The 19,781-nt window shown below is 51.2% G+C and overlaps 1 protein-coding gene across 2 annotated transcripts in view; it reads left to right on the forward strand.

Annotated features, from left to right (window-relative positions):
• GTPBP10 (GTP binding protein 10) overlaps positions 1–4,765 on the forward strand; it is a 49,376-nt gene extending 44,611 nt beyond the window's left edge. For both annotated transcript variants that reach the window (XM_075315599.1, XM_075315598.1), the window contains 2 exons: positions 3,621–3,744; positions 4,452–4,765. In XM_075315599.1, coding sequence (XP_075171714.1) covers positions 3,621–3,744; positions 4,452–4,699 — 372 coding nt within the window. In that variant the 3' untranslated portion in view covers positions 4,700–4,765. The remainder of the gene's footprint in view (positions 1–3,620; positions 3,745–4,451) is intronic.
• The last annotated feature ends 15,016 nt before the right edge of the window (positions 4,766–19,781 follow it).

Consider the following 19,781-nt stretch of genomic DNA (forward strand, 5'->3'; position numbering starts at 1 on the left):
TTTGGAAAGTTGATGATCCATCCGAAAGACTGTAGAGTCTCCAGCGTAGCATTCAGGCTGAGTTGGCATGTCTCTTGAGAGGGTGCCTTGACCAGTAGATCGTCTAGGTAAGGGATCACCGAGTGTCCCTGAGAGTGCAAGACTGCTACCACTGCCGCCATGACCTTGGTGAAGACCCGTGGGGCTGTCGCCAGACCGAATGGCAGAGCTACGAACTGAAGATGGTCGTCTCCTATCACAAAACGTAGAAAACGTTGATGTTCTGTAGCAATTGGCACGTGGAGATAAGCATCTTTGATGTCTATTGAGGCAAGGAAGTCTCCTCGAGACATTGAGGCAATGACAGATCGTAGGGTTTCCATCCGGAACCGCCTGGCGTGCACATGTTTGTTGAGCAGTTTTAGGTCCAGAACAGGACGGAATGAGCCGTCCTTTTTTGGAACCACAAAGAGATTGGAGTAAAACCCTCGACCCTGTTCCTGAGGAGGGACAGGGATCACTACTCCTTCCGCTCTTAGGGAGTCCACCGCCTGCCGCAGAGCATCTGCTCGGTCTGGATGTGGGGAGGTTCTGAAGAATCGGGCTGGAGGACGAGAACTGAACTCGATTCTGTACCCGCGAGACAAAATGTCTGTCACCCACCGGTCCTTGACCTGTGACAGCCAAATGTCGCAAAAGCGGGAGAGCCTGCCCCCGACCGGAGATTCGGCGGGAGGGGGCTGGAAGTCATGAGGTAGCCGCTTTGGAAGCGGTTCCTCCATTTGCTTTCTTGGGGCGTGCGTGAGCCCGCCAGGAATCTGAGTTTCTTTGCGTCCTCTGAGACCCTTTGGACGAGGTAAATGGTGTCTTGCCCGAACCTCGAAAGGACTGAAACCTCTGCTGCCACTTTTTCTGCTGAGGTTTGCTTGTTCTGGGCTGGGGTAAAGAAGAGTCTTTACCCTTGGACTGCTTAATGATGTCAGCCAATGGCTCGCCAAACAGTCTATCTCTAGATAAAGGCAAGCTGGTTAAACATTTTTTGGAACCAGCATCTGCCTTCCAGTCCCTTAACCACAAGGCTCTGCGCAAAACTACCGAATTGGCGGACGCCATTGAGGTGCGGCTGGTAGATTCTAGGACCGCATTGATAGCGTAAGACGCAAACGCAGACATCTGCGAGGTAAGGGACGCCACTTGTGGCACTGCTGGATGTATGATAGCATCCACTTTTGCTAAACCAGCTGAAATAGCCTGGAGAGCCCATACGGCTGCGAATGCCGGAGCAAACGACGCGCCGATAGCTTCATAGACAGATTTTAACCAAAGGTCCATCTGTCTGTCATTGGCATCTTTAAGTGAAGCGCCATCCTCCACTGCAACTATGGATCTAGCTGCAAGTTTGGAAATCGGGGGGTCTACCTTTGGACACTGGGTCCAGCGCTTGACCACATCAGGGGGGAAAGGATAACGTGTATCCCTAGAACGTTTAGAGAAACGTCTTTCTGGGTGAGCGTCGTGTTTCTGGATTGATTCTCTGAAGTCAGAGTGATCCAACAAAGCACTCAATTTACGCTTGGGATAGAGGAAACGAAACTTCTCCTGCTCTGCAGCTGCCTCTTCTGCTGAAGGGGCTGGGGGAGAAATATCTAACAGCCTATTGATGGCTGAGATGAGGTCGTTTACCATGGCGTCCCCATCAGGGGTATCCAGGTTGAGAGGGGTTCCAGGAGTGGATTCCTGATCACTCTCTTCAGACACCTCACAGGGAGACTGATTGCGCTGAGACCCTGAGCAGTGTGATGACGTTGAGGGTCTTTCCCAGCGAGCTCGCTTAGGGTGGCTGGGGCTATCATCTGAGTCATAATCCTCAGCTTGTGAAGCCGGGGACCCCCTTGTAGTCTGGATTGGATCCAGCTGAGGGGGGCCAGAGGACAGAGACCTCGCCGAGTCCAAAGACTGAGCCCCAGACATGGATTGCAAAGTTTCAAGGATTTTTGTCATAGTCACAGACATTCTATCAGCAAAAACTGCAAAGTCTGTCCCTGGCGCCGGGGCAGAACTTACAAGCGTCTCAGCCTGGGTCACTACCTCTCCGGACTCCGGCTGGCGAAGCAGCACCGGATCGGAGCATTGCACACAATGGGGGTCATCGGAGCCTGCTGGTAGAGCAGCCCCACATGCAGCACACGCAGTGTACACAGCCCTAGCCTTGGCAGCCTTGCGTTTTGTGGATGACATGTTGCTGCTTCCTCAGAGCGATCTGGGTATCCAGCCAGGAAGCGACCTCACAGTGCAAGAAATAAATAAATATATATATCTGGTGACACAGTACACCAATACACACTGAGGCACTAGAGGGGCCAGCTGAAATGCCGCTTACCGCCCGCTTAAGAGCGGGTGTGTGGTCGCCAAAAGCCCCCTAGTCCAGGTCTCCCAGAGCCTTGCGTCCTTCCTCCAGCCAGACTGCATGTAATGGCTGCCGGCGTCCTGGGAGAGGAGGGGGGGCGGGCCCTGGGCGTTCCTGGCTAAGAGCGGGAAGCCTGCTTCCTCTGTGCCTAGTGAGAGGGCTGGAGCATGTAAATCAGGCTCCAGCCCTCGTCGCTGCTGCGAAACAGCGTCTCTCCCCTACCCTGATTGACAGGGTGGGGGGCGGGAACGAAGCGGAGCTAGGCCGCAAAAAGCCGGGGACTAAAGTTATAAACGCCGCCGCCGTAAAAGCGCGGTCGGCGTGTCCCCGGCGCACCACAAGTCACAGCAGCGCCGCCCGATCCAGTGGGGGTCGGCGCTGCGTTCCCACAACACAAAGTCCCCCAGTAAACTGTAGGAACACTAACTCCAACGTTACGGTCCCCGGCGCACTACAACACCCAGCCAGCCCGGAGTGTGTCTGTGCCTGCCGGGGACACAGAGTACCTGTATGATGCAGGGCCTTGTCCCTGATTGTACTCCTGCTCCATATCCATCAGGTTCAACTGGGTCTGTGGATGGAGCCCGGCGTCAGAGCTTAGAAGCCGGCAGGATCCCACTTCCACAGAGCCCTACAAGGGGATGTGGAAGGAAAACAGCATGTGGGGCTCCAGCCTCTGTACCAGCAATAGGTACCTCAACCGTACAACACCATCCACGGGTGAGACGGGAGCATGCTGGGGGCCCTATATGGGCCCTCTTTTCTTCCATCCGAAATAGTCAGCAGCTACTGCTGACTAAAATCTGTGGAGCTATGTATGGATGTCTGACCTCCTTCGCACAAAGCTTGAAAACTGGAGAACCCGTGATACCACGGGGGGGTATAGCCAGAAGGGGAGGGGCCTTGCACTTTTTGGTGTAGTGCTTTGTGTGGCCTCCGGAGGCAGTAGCTATACCCCAATCGTCTGGGTCTCCCAATAGAGCGCTGAAGAAATTCTCTTTTTTTTAAACGCAGCGATTTTTGTCAAATATTTGGCATCCAAAATGCTGCGTTTCGAAACGCAACGTGCGCATGGAATTTGCTTAATTCTCATAGACTTTGCTGGGGAAGCAGAACGCATGCGTTTACACTGCGTAAACGCATGAAAAACGCAATGTGCGCACACAGCCTTACATTTTAGTGTCTCTCAAGTTAATTAAACCATATAAAAAAACAACAAAATTTCATATTTTAGGAACTTGAATTGTACAAAGAAGAGCTGCTGGATAAACCTGCCTTATTAGCTGTCAATAAGATGGACCTGCCTGAAGCTGAAGACGAATTCCAGGAGTTGGTGAAGCAATTGGAAAATCCAAAGGGTACGAAATTTCACATTATAGGCACAGGGAGGATGTGGATGCAATTTAACCGGTGGGGAGTTGTATAAGGCATGTGCCCCGGCTGCACCAAACACAGCCATTAGGCACAGAGCAGTTGTGGGTCTCCTATCCGGAATTCAGCAGCTTTTTGGGCACTTGTAAGGCTGTCACATTTACGCCGTGAGATCCACGGTCACTCCATTCACCTTGATTCGAGTACACGCTAATGTTTGAATCTAAGAGTATGTTCACATGTCAAATTTTACATTTTTTTTTTATGCAAAATAATAATAATAATTCTTTATTTTTATATAGCGCTAACATATTCCACAGCGCTTTACATACATCAGGAACACTCTCCCCATTGGGGCTCACAATCTATATTCCCTATCTGTATGTCTTTGGAGTGTGGGAGGAAACCGGAGGAAATCCACACAAACACGGGGAGAACATACAAACTCCTTGCAGATGTTCTTGGCGGGAATCGAACCGAGGACCCCAGCGCTGCAAGACTGCAGTGCTAACCACTGAGCCACAATACAGTGCTAACCACTGAGCCACCGTGCCGCCATGCAAAATGTTTTCTTGTAGATTTGATGCAGTTTCACATCCAGCGATTTCGCAGCATTTTGATGATTGTATAGCGTTGTTCTACCTCCACAAAAATGGCCAATGTTATACACCAACCCTTTTCGTTTTGTCATTAGATCACTTACATACGTTACCAGAGAAACTGGTCCCGGATCGTCAGATTAACTTCAAACAAATCATCCCCATCTCTGTGGCTACAAACCAGGGAATCGAAGACCTCACCAGATGTATCCGCAGATCATTAGATGAAGAGGCCGAACTCGAAATCCAGCAAACCGCCAAAGAGAAGCTGCGGAGTCTTCACGCCCTGACGTCCCAAAGTGTCAGCCACAAGCTGCTTCCCCCAGAGCATACAATGGACTGAGCCATCCCCCCCGGGTGTAAAATATGTACAGGATTTTGTAATTTCAATAAAATATCTTTTCTGTTTTCTGGTTGTTGCATGAGCTACGTGTGCAGCTTCTGGTAAGCGAGAAGATGCTGTGTAATATTGGGGACCACACATTGTAAAGATGAGCCGTCAGAAACTTGTTAAGCCGGTCTAAATGCCGCTGTTTTAATAAATCCAACATTGTTTTTCTTTTCTTCTTGCATCTCTCCAACCCTGAGATATGGCCCACTTTTCCCCAGTATAAAAATCCATTTTAGTCATCCACAGGGGTGTGGTCCTCTACTGGACTTCCACAGCGAAGAGTTGTGGACCGTGCCCAATTACCCTGTTTTTCCAGAAATAAAACATCCCCAAAAATAAGCCCTAGCAGGAATTTTCAGCATTTTTGGCATAAGGCTTAAATATAAGCCCTACCCCTGAAAATAAGCCCTAGTCAAGGTTCAATAATGAAGTGTCCATGCAGCTAAAAAAAGGTTAAAGAATACTATAGGACACTTCATTATAGAAAGCAGATATGCCCAAAAGAGAGAAGCCCCAAAAGAGAGAAGCCCCCCGCAATCATACTCACTAGACGCCAAATGAGGACTTGCAGAGGAACGGACACACACACACGTATCACTGGATGTGGTGTGTGTGTGTGTGTGTGTGCGTGCGTGCGATCTGATGTATGTGAGTGTTGGCCAGAAGCAGGGAGAGACTGCATGGAGAATACCTACTGGGAGCGCCCTCCGGAGATCACAGGAGGACCTGGGAGCCAACGCCCGGGGTCTGCTAAGTATGATTCTCCTGGGAAGGGGGTGTGGGGAGGGTAAACTTATCCACAACTGTGTTTTCCCAAAAATAAGACCTACCAGATAAGCCCCAGCCCTTTTTTCGGAGCAAAAAAAGTACAAGACTCTTATTTTTGGAAAAACAGTAGTTGAATAGACTAGATCTATACACTTGAACAAAAGAAAAACGCCACATTCTGGTAAATAGAGGCATTTATGCCAGATAAAAAAAAATACATATTTATGGCAAGTGACAGGTCCTCTTTAAGGTCTCTGTTGTGGAGATATTAGCGATAAAAGTATTTGGCACCCAAATAGTTTTTTTTATAAGGCTCTAAGTGGGCATTATCAAAGATTTCATGAGGGGGGCGTGCACTTCTTCCCCTTCTATGTCACTGACCAATCACAAGCAGGCAGCAACACACTGGGGAAAGAGGAACATGCCCCCCCCAAAATAGAATTGAGGAACAGATTGCTTTCCTCACTGCAGTGTGATGACGTGCTGGAATAAGGCAGACTTGAGTGTGATTAACAGCTTCAGCTCTTCTGTCTGGTAGTCTCATCATTGGGCTGGACTCACACGAACGTATGGCATCCGATGCAATAGGATCGGATGCGATATGCTAATGACCCTCACCCTTGGCACAGGGTCTGCTGTGAGCGTGAGCCGAGTGTCATGCTACTGTGACCCGATCTTGCAATCGAGTCACAGCTGTGAAGTTGAGGGTGGGCGCTGCAGGGGAGAGGGAGGGGTTAATCTCCCCCATATCCTTCATTGTCAGCCTGTGCGTATATCGCACTGCACTGGATAACATCCGAGTGCAGTCAGATGTATCTCTCGCACCCATACACTTGAATGGGTGCGAGTGATACGGCTCTCGTAGAAAATTGCAGCATGTTGCGACTTTTCATGCATTCAGAATCTACCTCATTAACATTTTACTCTGGCCAATGCTAGATTTTCTCGCATTGCACTCATCCGTTTTTCACGCTCGTGTGAGCGTGCCCTAACAAACTCTTCTAGTAGCGCTATTCTCATAATGCCACCATCTCTGCCAATAATAAGCAGGCATCCACATACAAGGAGAAAAGGAAGACTCTCCCACAATAGCTCAGTATGAGACCTGTATGGACAAACAGTCTGCTCTTCCTGCTGCAGAGTGACGTTCTGGAGCTGTAGACCTGAGTGTGATTAACAGCTATCAGCTCTAATCTCTGACAGTCCGTGTGAAGGGAGGGGAAGACTTAGGCTATGTGCGCACAGTGTGTTTTTCGCGGCGTTTTTGCTCGTTTTTCGGGTGCGTTTTTGCTTAGAAAACTGCATGACTTTGCTTCCCCAGCAAAGTCTATGAGTTTTAATTTTTGCTGTCTGCACACAGCGGGTTTTTTTTAGCTGCGTTTTTGTGGTGCCCACAAAAACGCAGCATCAATTATTTTTGCATTTTTCACTGCGTTTTCCACCCATTGAGTTCAATGAGATGTTCAAAAACGCAATGCAAACCGCAAATTGCAAATATAGCTGCATTTTAGTGCGTTTCTAAGACTAAAAACGCAGCTATAAACGCAAGGGGTGAGTAGTAAAGTGACATGTACAGGAAGAGGATTCCTTCTGTCAGTAAACACAGAAGCGTGAATCCTCCCGCAACCGCCACCGCTGCTTCTACCTCCCGTCCGGCGCCATGCCCGCTCCCGTCCTGCGCTATGTCCGGATGGGAGATGGAAGCAGCTGCGAAATCAAACGTGAACGGTAGAAAAAAAAAAAGTCATACTCACCTGTCTGCAGACTCCCGGTACATGTCCGCTCCCAGCTCCTCTCCCGTTACCGCCACCCCTGCTTCGGCTGTGTGCAGACTCCCGGACACGTCCGATTGCTGCAGGACCTGCCGCTGATCAGGTGATGCGGTTACCTGACGCATCAGCTGATAGTTTAAGCTGGCCTCACCACGGGACTTATACGATCAGCTGATCATGGCTGGGTGCTGCATAGGACGGGAGTCTGCACAGAAGTGAGTATTTTGGTTTTTTTTTTGCACTGATGCATCAGCTGATTGTATAAAAGCTATTTATACAATCAGCTGATGTGTGATGTGATTCACGTCCTTGAACCTAACAAATCATCTGATCGCTTTGCCTTTCAGCAAACAGATCAGATGATATTGGATCCGGATTGGATGGCGCGGGACCCTTCACCCAGGATTACTGCGGAGAGCGGGGGGGTCTTTATTTCAATAAAGATGAGTCACTAATTGTGTTGTGTTTTATTTCTAATAAAAATATTTTTCTGTGTGTTGTTTTTTCTTCATCGTTCCTTATGGGAGACCCAGACCATGGGTGTATAGCTTCTGCCTCCGAAGGACACACAAAGTACTACACTAAAAAGTGTAGCTCCTCCCTCCGAGCATATACACCCCCTGGATGACTACATCTAGCCAGTTCAATGCTTTGTGTTCAGGAGGTCACACACACATGTATTCTCATCTGATTTTTGATTTCAAAGAGTTGGAAGAAAAGCGGGTCCAAACTGGACTCCCGGCATGTCCCTTCTCACCCCACTGTGTCGGAGGTGCTGTTAAGGTTGATTTACAAGGCTGGAGCCTTACATGCCGCGTTCCTTCACCATCCCTCGGGCTCTGGCTTGAAGTGGGAGCCATCACGGTTCTCTCTGCTTTGCAGGAGACCGGTCTCCATCCGCAGCCCTTTCAGGACCCTGCCGGACGGAGCGCTCACCCCTCAGGGACCTGGCCCTGCGTCTCATAAGCTAAGTATTGAGACGTTATTGAAGGGTCCCTTGTGCATTATTGTGGGGAGAGTGTGTTATGTCACTGTGCTGTGATTTCCGGCCGGATCTCTGGTTTTCTCCTGAGAACCGCGCCGAGGGTGCCTGCTCGTCGGCCGCATTGTAAAATTTAGGCCCCGGCTTCGGCTGCGGCCTAGTTTCGTTTTCACTGCCCCTGCATGTCAGTCATGCAGGGGGACAGTGCGGCGCCGCCCACCGGCCGTTCAGCTCAGGGGAGGACACTCCTCTCTGAGGAGATGTTTCCCTCCCCTGTATTTCTCCTTGGCCCTCCGGTTCCCGCTCTTGGACTAAACCCCGCCCCCCCTCCTCACTCCGGCGCCATTTTATCAGCGTTTACACACTGATCGGCGCTGGCTGCTGCAGCTCTGCATCTGTCTGGGGGTCCAAGCTGTGGAATCCGGAGGGCACACAAAACGGTCTGGTAAGCCACAACCTCTGGTTGTGGACTTTATTATACACTCTCTGGGGGTCATTCTGAAGGAGTGTGTTCTTTACTGCAGAGCCTTCACCTCAGCAGCATGTCTCTCACTAGGAGCAAGGCTTTACTCTATATGCACTGCATGTCAGCTCATACTGCCTGAACCGACCACATATCCACATTGTGATGCCTGCTCTAACATGGTGGTGCCTCAGCCTGGAGTCTCCCCAGGGGTCCCTCCGGCTGCTCCGGCCCCGGTGGCTGAACCCCCGGCTTGGGTAGATTCATTTTCAAAGGCTATCTCCCAGTCCCTTGCCGACTCCATGGGACAGCTGTACCGGACTCTGCTGACCATGCATCAGCCCCCTTCTCAGGGCGCCTCTGCTTCTCCGACTCGCTCTGCAGAGCTCACAGAGGATTTTTCATCTGTTCCCGGACCCCGTCCTCCTAAACGGAGACTCAGGGACTCTTCTCCTTCCTCGTCCCACGGCTCTGATTCACGAGCTGAATTGCAGGGCGAGGAGGATGCCTTTACTGTGGGCTCGGACGCTACCTCTATGTACCCCATTGATTTATCTGAAGGGGATGCGGATGTTAGTGACTTGATTGCGTCCATTAATTCCGTACTGGACCTCAATCCACCAGTGTCAGAGGAACAAGCCTCTCTGGTAGAAAAACACCAGTTTACCTCACCTAAGAGAGCAAGGAGTATGTTTTTTAACCACTCCAGTTTTCAGGCCACTGTGACCAAGCCCAGGGCCTGTCCTGACAAACGCTTCCCAAAGCGTAGTTCTGATGAACGTTTTCCCTTTCCACCAGAGGTGGTCAAGGAGTGGGCTCATTCACCAAAGGTAGATCCTCCGGTGTCTAGAATCTCAGCCCGGACAGTTGTATCTGTGGCCGATGGCACCTCACTTAAGGATCCCACTGACCGCCAGGTTGACCTTCTGGCCAAATCTGTATATGAGGCGGCAGGGGCCTCGTTCTCCCCGTCTTTTGCAGCGGTGTGGGCTCTTAAGGCCGTCTCTGCTTCTCTGGAGGAGATGCATTCCCTCACCAGGGACTCTATGCCCGAAATGGTTGCCTTAACTTCCCAGGCTTCGGCTTTTTCATCCTATGCCATGTCTGCCATTCTGGAGGCTTCTCACCGCACGGCGGTGGCTTCCGCTAATTCCCTCGCGATCCGCAGGATCTTGTGGCTTCGAGAGTGGAAAGCAGACGCTTCTTCTAAGAAGTACCTTGCTGGGCTCCCCTTTGCTGGGTCCCGGCTGTTCGGTGAACAACTGGATGAAATTATTAAGGAAGCTACTGGCGGGAAGAGTACTTCCTTGCCACAAACTAAAACCAGGAAACCTGTCCAGGGCAGGAACCAGTCAAGGTTTCGTTCCTTTCGTTCCTCTAACTGGTCATCCTCTAAGCCCTCAGCCTCGTCCACTAACTCAGCCAAGGATCGAAAACCCAGCTGGCGCACGAAGCCGCGTCCTCAGAAGAGCGGAGGAGCCGCTGCCACTAAGGCAGCCTCCTCTTGACTATCTGGCTGCGCCAGCAACGTCCTTGGTCGGTGGCAGGCTCTCCCGCTTTGGCGACGTGTGGTTCCAACACGTCTCCGATCAGTGGGTGCAGGATATCATCTCCCACGGCTACAGGATAGAATTTTCTTCCAGCCCGCCAAACAGATTTTTTCTGTCCACTCCCCCCTGCTCCAAAGCCGCCGCCTTCTCTCAGGCTGTGGCTTCCTTGCAGGCCAACGGAGTAATTGTACCGGTTCCCGCCCGGGAACGGTTCAGAGGTTTCTACTCAAACCTCTTCCTAGTCCCCAAGAAGGACGGTTCCTTCCGGCCCATCCTGGATCTCAAGCTTCTCAACAAGCATGTTCAGGTGCGGCACTTTCGCATGGAATCTCTGCGATCGGTCATTGCCTCAATGACCCAAGGAGATTTTCTAGCATCCATCGACATCAGAGATGCCTATCTGCATGTGCCAATTGCAGTTTCACACCAGCGTTGGCTACGTTTTGCAATCGGAGAGGAACATTTCCAATTCGTGGCTCTCCCCTTCGGGTTAGCCACGGCTCCTCGTGTATTCACCAAGGTCATGGCAGCAGTGGTTGCGGTTCTGCACCTCCAGGGGTTGGCAGTGATTCCTTACCTGGACGACCTTCTAGTCAAGGCTTCATCCAGTGCAGACTGTCAGCGGAGTGTCTCGCTCACTCTCGCCACACTTGTTCAATTCGGGTGGCTTGTCAATCTGCCCAAGTCCACTCTGACCCCGACCCAGGAACTTACGTACCTAGGGATGCAATTCGAGACTCTGCCGGCACTTGTGAAGCTGCCCTTAGTCAAACAGCAGTCCCTTCATCTGGCGGTACGCTCTCTGCTGAGGCCCCGACGTCATTCCATCATGCGCCTCATGCAGGTTCTGGGTCAAATGGTGGCGTCAATGGAAGCGGTTCCCTTTGCCCAGTTCCATCTGCGTCCCCTGCAGCTGGACATTCTCCGCTGTTGGGACAAGCGGACCTCTTCCTTGCACAGGCTAGTGGCTCTGTCGCCACAGACCAGGAGCTCTCTTCAGTGGTGGCTTCGGCCCCTCTCTCTGTCTTAGGGACGCTCCTTCCTGGCCCCGTCCTGGGTGATCCTCACCACGGATGCCAGTCTATCCGGCTGGGGAGCAGTATTTCTCCACCACCGAGCACAGGGCATTTGGACTCCGTCCGAATCAGCCCTCTCGATGAATGTGCTGGAAATCAGAGCTGTGCTCCTAGCTCTCGTAGCCTTTCACCACCTGTTGGCGGGCAAGCACATTCGAGTCCAGTCAGACAACGCGACAGCAGTTGCCTACATAAATCACCAGGGCGGGACTCGCAGCCGCCTAGCAATGTTGGAAGTTCAACGTATCCTTCAGTGGACAGAGGACTCCAAGTCCACCATATCCGCAGTCCACATCCCAGGCGTAGAAAACTGGGAGGCAGATTATCTCAACCGTCAAACCGTGGACAGCGGCGAGTGGGCCCTGCATCCGGCAGTGTTCCGGTCAATCTGCCGCAAGTGGGGCACTCCGGAAGTGGATCTAATGGCATCCCGGCACAACAACAAGGTCCCGGTTTACGTGGCTCGCTCCCACGATCCTCAGGCCTTGGCGGCGGACGCGCTGGTTCAAGATTTGTCCCAGTTTCGTCTGTCTTACGTGTTTCCCCCTCTAGCTCTCTTGCCCAGAGTCCTGCGCAAGATCAGAATGGAGGGCCGTCGGGTCATAATCATTGCTCCAGACTGGCCCAGGCGAGCTTGGTACCCAGACCTGCTCCGTCTGTCCGTAGAGGTGCCGTGGCATCTCCCGGACCGCCCAGACCTTCTCTCACAAGGTCCGTTTTTCCGCCAGAATTCTGCGGCTCTCAGATTGACGGCGTGGCTCTTGAGTCCTGGATCCTGACGGCTTCAGGCATTCCTTCCGAGGTCATCTCCACTATGACTCAGGCTCGGAAGTCTTCCTCGGCCAGGATTTACCACAGGACTTGGAGAATTTTCCTGTCCTGGTGTCGCTCTTCCGGCCATGCTCCTTGGCCGTTTTCCTTGCCGACCATCCTGTCCTTTCTACAGTCCGGTCTGCAGCTAGGACTATCCCTCAATTCCCTCAAGGGACAGGTCTCGGCTCTGTCAGTGTTGTTCCAGCGGCGTATCGCCCGACTGGCCCAGGTGCGCACCTTCATGCAGGGCGCATCTCACATCATTCCGCCTTACCGGCGGCCTCTGGATCCCTGGGATCTCAATCTGGTCCTCACGGCCTTACAGAAACCCCCCTTTGAGCCTCTTAGGGAGGTTTCTTTGTTTCGTCTTTCACAGAAAGTGGTCTTTCTGGTGGCCATAACTTCTCTCAGGAGAGTCTCTGATTTGGCTGCGCTCTCTGCGGAGTCACCCTTTTCTTTGTCGCTCTATTGGGAGACCCAGACAATTGGGTGTATAGGCTATGCCTCCGGAGGCCGCACAAAGTATTACACTTAAAAGTGTTAAGCCCCTCCCCTTCTGCCTATACACTCCCCGTGCTCCCACGGGCTCCTCAGTTTTTTGCTTTGTGCGAAGGAGGGAAGCTATCAGCGCTTCTTTTACACCAGCATTTGCAGCCGTATGGGTGCTACAAGCTATCTCAGCAGGTCAAGCGCAAATTGACGCAGCCACACAGACGTCGGCATTTGCGTCTTACGCTATTAATGCTGTCCTGGACTCTGCGAGCCGTATGGCGGTTGCTTCCGCCAATTCGGTGGTACTCTGCAGGGCCTTGTGGCTACGGAACTGGAAGGCAGATTCTGCTTCCAAAAAAGCGTTTAACCAGTTTGCCAATTTCTGGCGACCGACTGTTTGGCGAACGTTTGGATGAAATCATCAAACAATACAAGGGAAAGGATACATCTTTACCCCAGCCCAAACCGAACATACCCCAACAGAGGATGGGGCAGTCGAGGTTTCGGTTCTTTCGGGGCGCGGGCAGGTCCCAATTCTCCTCGTCCAAAAGGCCTCTGAATAGATCAAGGGCTCTCCGATTCATGGCGGTCTAAGTCAAAAAGACCACCGGAGGTGCCGCTACCAAAGCGGCTTCTTGATGGCTTTCAGTCTCCTCAATCCGCATCCTCGGTTGGTGGCAGGCTTTCCCACCTTTGCGACTCCTGGCTGCCAAGGGTAAAAGACCGTTGGGCGAGAGACATTCTGTCTCACGGTTACAAGTTAGAGTTCGCCTCTCGTCCCCCGACTCGATTCTTCAGGTTATCCCCGCCTCCCGAGCGAGCCGAGGCTCTTCTGCAGGCGCTGGGCACCCTGAGGGCAGAAGGAGTGGTGGTCTCTGTTCCTCTTCAGCAACAGGGTCACGGGTTTTTCTCCAACCTGTTTGTGGTTACAAAGAAGGACGGGTCTTTCCGTCCTGTCCTGGACCCGTAACTGCTCAACAAACACGTATAGACCAGACGGTTCCGGATGGAAACCCTCCGCTCCGTCATCGACTCAATGTCCCCAGAAGATTTCCTTGCATCGATCGATATCAAAGATGCTTTTCTCCACGTACCGGTGGCTCCAGAGCACCAACGCTTCTTGCGCTTCACCATAGGAGACGAACACCTGCAGTTCGTGGCACTGCAGTTCGGCCTGGCTACAGCCCCACGGGTTTTCACCAAGGTCAGGGCTACAGTAGTTGCGGTCCTCCACTCTCAGGGTCACTCGGTGATCCCTTACTTGGACGATCTGCTGATCAAGGCACCCTCTCAAGAGGCATGCCAACACAGCCCCGACGCTTCTCTGGGGGCTCTCCAGAGTTTCGGGTGGATCATCAATTTTCCAAAGTCAAATCTGACACCAGCCCAATCGCTGACATATCTTGGCATGGAGTTTCATACCCTATCGGCGATAGTGAAGCTTCCGCTGATCAACAAGCGTTCACTACAGAAAGGGGTGCAATCTCTCCTTCAAGGTCAAGCACACCCCTTGAAGGGCCTCATGCACTTCCTGGGGAAGATGGTGGCAGCAATGGAGGCAGTTCCTTTCGCGCAGTTTCACCTGCGTCCTCTTCATTGGGACCTCCTACGCAAATAGGACAGGAAACCGACGTCCCTCGACAGGAACGTCTCCCTCTCTCAGGCAACCAAAGCTTCCCTTAGGGGGTGGCTTTCTTCCCACTTCATTATCGCATGGGAAATCCTTCCTACCCCCATCCTGGGAGGTGGTCACGACGGACGCGAGTCTGTCAGGGTGGGGAGCAGTCTTTCTCCACCACAGGGCTCAGGGTACGTGGACTCAGCAAGAGTCCTCGCTTCAGATCAATGTTCTGAAGATCAGGGCAGTGTATCTTGCCCTAAAAAGTGTTCCAGCAGTGGCTGGAAGGCAAGCAGATCCGAATTCAGTCGGACAACTCCACAGTGGTGGCTTACATCAACCACCAAGGCGGAACACGCAGTCGGCAAGCCTTCCAGGAAGTCCGGCGGATTTTGATGTGGGTGGAAGCCACGGCCTCCACCATCTCCGCAGTTCACATCCCGGGCGTCGAAAACTGGGAAGCAGACTTTCTCAGTCGCCAGGGCATGGACGCAGGGGAATGGTCTCTTCACCCGGCGTGTTTCAGGAGATCTGTTGCCGCTGAGGGAGGCCGGACGTCGACCTAATGGCGTCCCGGCACAACAACAAGGTCATGGCATTCATGGCACGCTCTCACGATCACAGAGCTATGGCGGCAGACGCCTTAGTTCGGAATTGGTCGCAGTTTCAACTCCCTTATGTGTTTCCTCCGCTGGCACTGTTGCCCAGAGTGTTACGCAAGATCAGGGCCGACTGCCGCCGCGCCATCCTCGTCACTCCAGACTGGCCGAGGAGGTCGTGGTACCCGGATCTGTGGCATCTCACGGTAGGCCAAACGTGGGCACTACCAGTCCGACCAGACTTGCTGTCTCAAGGGCCGTTTTTCCATTTGAATTCTGCGGCCCTCAACCTGACACTGTGGCCATTGAGTCCTAGATCTAGCGTCTTCAGGATTATCTCAAGAGGTCATTGCCACTATGAGACAGGTTAGGAAACCAACGTCCGCCAAGATCTACCACAGGACGTGGAAAAATTTCCTGTCGTGGTGCTCTGCTCGGGGTTTTTCTCCCTGGCCTTTTGCCTTGCCCATTTTTCTGTCCTTCCTTCAATCTGGACTGGAAAAGGGTTTGTCGCTCGGCTCCCTTAAGGGACAAGTCTCAGCGCTCTCTGTGTTTTTTCCAGTAGCGCCTAGCCAGACTTCCACAGGTATGCACGTTCCTGCAGGGGGTTGTCACATCGTTCATCCTTACAAGCGGCCGTTAGAACCCTGGGATCTGAACGGGGTGCTGATGGTTCTTCAGAAACCACCATTCGATCCAATAAGGGATATTTCTTTCTCACGCCTTTCGCAGAAAGTGATTTTCCTAGTAGCAGTCACTTCACTTCGGAGAGTGTCTGAGCTAGCAATGTTGTCGTGCAAAGCCCCTTTCCTGGTGTTCACCAGGACAAGGTGGTTCTGTGTCCGGTTCTGGAATTTCTCCCAAGGGTGGTACCCCCCTTTCATCTCAATCAGGATATCTCCTTACCCTCTTTTTGTCATCATCCAGTTCACCAATGTGAAAAGGATTTGCACTGGTTAGATCTGGTGAGAGCACTCAGGCTCTACATTTCTCGTACGGCGCCCCTGCGCCGCTCGGATGCACTCTTTGTCCTTGTCGCTGGCCAGCGTAAAGGGTCACAGGCTTCCAAATCAACCCTGGCCCGGTGGATCAAGGAACCAATTCTCGAAGCTTACCGGGCTGCCGGTTCCCTCAGGGCTCTAGGCCCATTCTACCAGAGCCGGGGGCGCGTCCTGGGCTTTGAGGCACCAGGCTACGGGTCAGCAGGTGTGTCAGGCGGCTACCTGGTCGAGCCTGCACACTTTCACGAAACACTATCAGGTGCATACCTATGCTTCGGCGGATGCCAGCCTAGGTAGACGAGTCCTTCAGGCGGTGGTTGCCCACCTGTAGGAAGAGGCCGTTTTACGGCTCTATTACGAGGTATTATTTTACCCACCCAGGGATTGCTTTTGGACATCCCAATTGTCTGGGTCTCCCAATAGAGCGACAAAGAAGAAGGGAATTTTGTTTACTTACCGTAAATTCCTTTTCTTCTAGCTCTAATTGGGAGACCCAGCACCCGCCCCTGTTTTTTTGTGTACACATGTTGTTCATGTTGTTTGGTTTCAGTTCTCCGATATTCCTTCGGATTGAATCTACTTTACACCAGTTTATAATCTTTTCCTCCTTCTTGCTTTTGCACCAAAACTGAGGAGCCCGTGGGAGCACGGGGGGTGTATAGGCAGAAGGGGAGGGGCTTAACACTTTTAAGTGTAATACTTTGTGCGGCCTCCGGAGGCATAGCCTATACACCCAATTGTCTGGGTCTCCCAATTAGAGCTAGAAGAAAAGGAATTTACGGTAAGTAAACAAAATTCCCTTCTTTGGTTTTTCACCAAGACAAGGTGGTTCTCCATCCGACTCCGGACTTTCTCCCTAAGGTGGTGTCTCCTTTCCACCTTAACCAGGACATTTCATTGCCTTCCCTTTGTCCGGCCCCTGTGCATCGCTTTGAGAAAGCGTTGCATACTTTAGATTTGGTGCGGGCGCTCCGGATCTATGTGTCACGCACCGCTGCCCTTAGGCAGTGCACCTCTCTTTTTGTGCTGACCACAGGTCAGCGCAAGGGTCTCTCGGCTTCTAAACCGACCCTAGCTCGTTGGATTAGGTCGGCCATATCCGATGCCTACCAATGTTCTCAGGTGCCCCCCCCGCCGGGGATTAAGGCGCACTCAACCAGAGCTGTCGGTGCCTCTTGGGCTTTCAGGCACCAGGCTACGGCTCAGCAGGTCTGTCAGGCTGCCACTTGGTCTAGTCTGCACACCTTTTCGAAGCACTACCAAGTGCATGCTCATGCTTCGGCAGATGCGAGCTTGGGCAGACGCATCCTTCAGGCGGCTGTCGCCCATTTGTGAAGTTAGGTTTTGCCTACTTCTCAGTTTCTGTTTATTCCCACCCATGGACTGCTTTGAGACGTCCCATGGTCTGGGTCTCCCATAAGGAACGATGAAGAAAAAGAGAATTTTGTTTACTTACTGTAAATTCTTTTTCTTATAGTTTCGACATGGGAGACCCAGCACCCTCCCTGTTGCCTGTTGGCAGTTCTTGTTCCGTGTGTTTTCACCGGCTGTTGTTGTAGACAGAGTAAAACCAGGAATAACCGGAACCTATCTCTACTTGTGGGTGGATGTCCTCCTTCAGCTTTTGCACTAAACTGGCTAGATGTAGTCATCCAGGGGGTGTATATGCTCGGAGGGAGGAGCTACACTTTTTAGTGTAGTACTTTGTGTGTCCTCCGGAGGCAGAAGCTATACACCCATGGTCTGGGTCTCCCATGTCGGAACTATAAGAAAAAGAATTTACGGTAAGTAAACAAAATTCTCTTTTTTATCTTTACTAGAAATTCACGGTGGCCATGTCTAATATTGGCGTGAGACCATCAATTTCAGGCTTAGGGACAGCTGATAATACACAGCTAGCTCTAACCCCATTATTACCCAGCGAGCCACCCGGCATCAGGGCAGCTGGAAGAGTTGGATACAGCGCCAGAAGATGGAGCTTCTATGAAAGCGCCATTTTCTGGGGTGGCTGCGAACTGCAATTTGCAGCGGGGGTGCACAGAAAGCTTGGGCACCCTACACTGCAGATTCCAATCCCCAGCTGCCTAGTTGTACCTGGCTGGACTCAAAAATTGGGCGAAGCCCACATAATTTTTTTTTAATTATTCCTGGATGGAGTATGCTGAGCCTTGTAGTTCTGCAGCTGCTGTCTGCTCTCCTGCATACACTAGTGGATAAACTATGCTGAGCCTTGCAGTTCTGCTCCCCCTGCCTCTCCCTCCAGCATACAGTCCTGGATGGAGGATGCTGAGCCTTGTAGTTCTGCAGCTGCTGTCTGCTATCCTACATACACTAGTGGATGAAGTATGCTGAGCCTTGTAGTTCTGCTTCCCCTGCCTCTCCCTCCAGCATACAGTCCTGGATGGAGCATGCTGAGCTTTGTAGTTCTACAGCCGTCTGCTCTCCTGCATACACAAGTGGAGAATGAAGAACATATTGAAGAAGGAAATATCAGACCTTTTTTTTCCCCCCAACAATCTTTAATGGCATTGTTCGCTGATAAAAAAACGCAGTGAGCAAAAACACAGCCAAAATGCACAAAAACGCATAAAAAATGCATGCGTTTTTTTGGACGCTGTGTATGTGTGCGTTTTTTGCGGGAAAAAACGCACAAAAACGCAGCATCAAAAAAACGCAGTGTGTGAACTTACCCTTACGTTTCATTACAAACACTACTAGTATCTCTCCTTTTGTATTCAAAAGTGCTTTACCAAAGCAAGTCTAGTGCTTTCAAATTTATGGTATTGCTCCTTCCCCACAAATAGTCTGCTGGCAATAAAAGCTGTTAATCATACTCTGGTCTGCTGTTCTCTGGCACATGTAATCACTCTGCTATGTGGAGAGCAAACTCATTATGTCTCACACAGAGCCTGTTGTAAGCTATAGTGGGGGCATATTCTTTTTCTCCTTGTATGTGGATGCCTGCTTATGATTTGCATACATGGCAGCACTAAAGGGTACTTTACATGCTGCGACATCGCTAGCGATCTCGTTAGTGATGTGAAATTCTAGATCGCAAGTGCGATCTTTCCAGATCACACATAGGTCATTTTACGCATGTGCGATCTCGAAGGATCGCTTTTGCGATCTAGAATTTCACATCGCTAACGAGATCACTAGCGATGTCGCAGCATGTAAAGTACCCTTAAGAGAGAACTGCTATAAGTGTTTGTAATGAGATTCCACTCTGCAGATCTGCCCCTCCCCCCCCCACTGACTGCTGGATATGAGAGATGAAAACTATCCGTTAATCATTCTCAGGACTGCTGTACACCAGTATGTCATCACTGCAGTCAGACTGTTTGTCAATCCAGGTCTCACGCTGGGCATTTTTTTTAAATATGATGGTGGGGGGGTTGTTATTTTCCCAGTGTCTTGTTGCCTGCTTATGATTGGTCAGCATCAGAAAGAGGAAGATGTACACACCCCCAGTGAAATCTCTCTGGTAATGCCCACTTGGACTTAAAAAGAATTAACTGCTTGGAGGAAGGTTGAACAAAATAGACCTATGTATTTTTTTTTTCTCAACCTATGTAACTAAGCTTAGGTGCCAAATATTTTGATCCCCAAAGATGTACACACCCCCAGTGAAATCTCTCTGGTAATGCCCCCTTGGACTTAAAAAAAAAAAATGAACTACTTAGGTGCAAATATTTTGATCCCCAAAGATGTACACACCCCCAGTGAAATCTCTCTGGTAATGCCCCCTTGGACTTAAAAAAAAATATGAACTACTTAGGTGCAAATATTTTGATCCCCAAAGATGTACACGCTGCCAGTGAAATCTCTCTGGTAATGTCCACTTGGATTTAAAAAAAAAAAAAATGAGCTACTTAGGTGCCAAATATTTTGATTCCTAAT

The sequence above is a fragment of the Anomaloglossus baeobatrachus genome, chromosome 6, assembly GCF_048569485.1.
Source record: "Anomaloglossus baeobatrachus isolate aAnoBae1 chromosome 6, aAnoBae1.hap1, whole genome shotgun sequence".
NCBI lineage: Eukaryota > Metazoa > Chordata > Amphibia > Anura > Aromobatidae > Anomaloglossus > Anomaloglossus baeobatrachus.